The sequence below is a fragment of the Quercus lobata genome, chromosome 11 (genome assembly GCF_001633185.2).
Source record: "Quercus lobata isolate SW786 chromosome 11, ValleyOak3.0 Primary Assembly, whole genome shotgun sequence".
NCBI classification, from domain to species: Eukaryota; Viridiplantae; Streptophyta; class Magnoliopsida; order Fagales; family Fagaceae; genus Quercus; species Quercus lobata.
In genome coordinates, this window is record NC_044914.1 from 14,728,293 (window position 1) to 14,731,861 (window position 3,569).

General features: G+C 41.2%; 1 protein-coding gene across 1 annotated transcript; it reads left to right on the forward strand.

Annotated features, from left to right (window-relative positions):
- Positions 1–484: 484 nt before the first annotated feature.
- On the forward strand, positions 485–2,105 carry LOC115966431. The gene is made up of 3 exons (XM_031085667.1): positions 485–908; positions 1,041–1,187; positions 1,258–2,105. Exons 1-3 carry the CDS (start codon positions 485–487, stop codon positions 2,103–2,105), a joined length of 1,419 nt encoding a protein of 472 aa, XP_030941527.1.
- The last annotated feature ends 1,464 nt before the right edge of the window (positions 2,106–3,569 follow it).

Genomic DNA, 3,569 nt, shown 5'->3' on the forward strand with positions numbered 1-3,569 from the left:
GAAACGTCAGGTTTTACAAAACAGGGGTGGCTCGCGGCTTGACTAAGTCACGAGATCCAATCGCGAGATAACCGTATGCCCAGTTGTCCTGTTTTGTCCTGTAGTGCTCCAGCTAGCATGACTGTTCACCTTCTGCCACGCTTGGCACGTGTGCTGCGTTTGGCGGCTTGAAGCCGTGAGCTACCCGCGAGAGCAAGCCGCGAGTCTTTGTTTTCTTGCACACTCTTGAGCAATCAACACTCTGTCTCACTCACTACCCTTACAACAAACCCACCTAAATACAGAGTTACTAAATGCTGAAATACAAGCAAATTTGGCACGGAATAAAGCCAATAAAATGGTTGATTAAATTCAACCTTACAATGCTGCGAATGATGGTGAAAATATTGATGGTGTGGATGAGTTCGAAGAGAGGATTGAGCGAGGCGACTTTGAGAACGATGTGGATGACCATGAAGTCGTTCCCCATTTTGAAGAGGAAAATATGGAGTACCATGACGAAGGTGATGCAGACGATGATATTGGCATCCAACGTGATACAAATACGACCACTGGCTACAGACCTCCTGCCGAATCATTCTACGCAAATATTTGGGAAAATATGGTTGATCCTTCACCTCTATTAGTACCATTTGTTTGTACTTGGCAAAATGGGATGCATTTTTCTAAAGGGTTAACTTTTGCAAATAAATCGACGGTGAAGCGTGCATTGATAATATACGCAGCAAATGATAATAGAAATTTTACAATCCGAAGGTCGACCAAAACTAAATTGTGCACCGCATGCATTGATGACAACCACAAGTGGTACGTTGGGGCATTCATGAAGGCTAAACTTAATGGTCTATGGGTGGTCACGTCTTATGTGGATCCACACACTTGTATACCCTTTGGCCTGCAAAGAGACGGTAAAATGATGGATTCTAATTTTGTTGCATCAGAAATTGTGGAAAAATTGCAACAAAATCACACTGCTCGTATTGATGAGCTCTGGGAGATCATACGTACTAAGTATAATCATGAGATTTCTTACTATAAAGTATGGGACGCAAAACAAAAGGTAATTGCTAAGATATTTGGAGATTGGGAGGAGTCTTACCAAAGGTTGCGAAAGTTGTTGTTGGCATACTTGGATCAGGATTCGGGTACCCGGTACAACTATCACACCATACCTAGGCCAAATGAAGGTATTACGTTACTGCACTATGTATATTGGGCATTCGCTCCATGCATTGCTGTTGTATGGTAAATACAAAGGGGTGTTGATGATTGCAATGGCAACTGATGCTAACCAAAAGGTTTTGCCTCTCGCCTTTACTGTTGTGGACAAGGAGTCAGGGCCTAGTTGGGGGTGGTTTTTAGAGTGTCTTAGAACTTCCATAAAGCATGTCATACCTAACGATGACATTTGCATTATTTCTGATCAACATAAAGGTATCAAATGCGCCATTCGAGAGTGGCCTAGAGGTGAGGACGGAAGAGAACAGGTATATCACCGATATTGCCTTCGACATGTTGCTAGCAACTTCAACACAAAATTTGAGGACCCGACTCTAAAGGCATTGGCCTTGAAAGCTGGATATGCGACTCATGAAGCGAAATTTGAGTCCATAATGCAAACCATTAAGGAGGCCAAGATTAATTTACTGAGGGGTGTAGACCCTACTAATCATCACATCCTACGCTATATGCCATACACATATCTAATGAGTAAGGATGTTGAGAAATGGACCCAGTCACAGGATGCTGGAAGACGTTACGGGGCAATGGCAACCAATGTCTCTGAGTGTTTTAATGGGGTACTTAAAGGTGCCCGCGGTTTGCCCATTGCTGCAATGGTTGAGTTCACTTGGTCCAAACTTGTTGCATATTTCTACGATCGACATAAAAAAATTACTTCTGATCTCTCTCAAGGTAAGGTGTGGAGTGATTATGTAATGGAGATCTATAACAAAAATGAGCAAAAAACTGCAGGACACACTCTGAGGAATTTTAATCATAAAATTGGTGTATATCAAGTGGTTACCCCGTATAACGACCATAGAGGTGGAGGGGGAAACCACAGTCATGAAGTGCACGTATTTGAGCAAACATGTGGTTGCTGAAAGTGGCAAAACTTGAAGATCCCTTGTTCGCATGCAATTAAAGTTCTTAAAGGTCTGCACCTCAATGCGACTAGCTATATTGACCCATGTTACAGTTTGAACAACGCCATTCAGACATATTCACATCATTTTGTGGTGCCAAAATCAGAGTCATTGTGGAGGGACGTTCGCGAACCACGGTGGGTGCCTGACCCACAGCTATTGCGGGGCAAAGGTTGTCCTGTCAAGTCAAGATTAAGGAATGAAATGGATGGGGTACGATGAGAACGGGGAAGCCAGAGGGAAGATCCAGACTTGAGGGAGATTCAACCATGGCAGCGATGTGGAGTGTGTCATCAAGAGAGGCATAACCGCAGATGCTGTCGCAATTCCCGTGGGGCTTCGACAAGTGGTAGTCCTGCAAACTAGGCAAGTGTTGTCACTGTTTTTATATAATATGCTCATAATTTCATTTGGTTTTTGTTCTTCGCATTTGGAATCTAACAACTGTATTTTAATGTTTGTTAGGCGAGCGGAGACTGGATTTTGGAATGACATTGTACGTGGGAATTGTAGTTATCTTCGGTATGGACAAGTGCTAGGCGACTATGTAGACTATGTTGTATCAGTATGGACAAGTGCTAGGCGACTATGTAGACTATGTTGTATCAGTATGGACAAGTGCTAGACGACTATGTAGACTATGTTGTATTGACTTAGTTGTTATTTTGTTTATTGCTAAATGTTGTTGTAATTGAACATTTGCTATCCATTGTACTCGTTACATTAGTTGTGTTGTGCAGCTTTTGCCTGTAATGCAATGATATGGCATTGGCAATGTAGCTATTACTTTGGCAACTTCAACCACAACGACCTTGTTTGAAGCAATGATATTTTTGTGTGCGAAGAGGGCAACTATAATGCCCATGAATAGTAACTGATCCGATTAACTCTGATGTATCTGGTTGTTTATCGCTGCCCATGATGTGTTCTGGATCTAGTTTACTGCTGCAGGGGAAGGGAAAACTAATTCTGGTTTAATGCTGCAGGAGTAGCTGCCAAAAAAAAAAAAAAAAAATTCCCAGTAGAAATCGAGTCTTTGAAACTCGATTTCCAGAACAAATCGAGATTGAAAGGCTCGATTTCTACTGGAAATCGAGTCTCTAAAACTCAATTTCTACTGGAAATCGAGTCTCTAAAACTCGATTTCCAATAGAAATCGAGTTTCAAAGGCTCGATTTCTAATTGGAATAATTTTTTTTTTCTTTCAATTGCAGAACTATTTCAGAACTCAACTAACATAAATTAAAAAGTTAAGTTTATAAACAGACATTTTCATTTATTTGAGGTACAGCCAAAAAAAAAAAAAATTACAAAATGATTTAGTTTCAATTCAAGTGAGATCAGGCTGGAGTGAATTGGTTATTAAACGCATGCATTCACCTCTCACCAATTTGACGAACCTAATCCAACTCAACACATTGG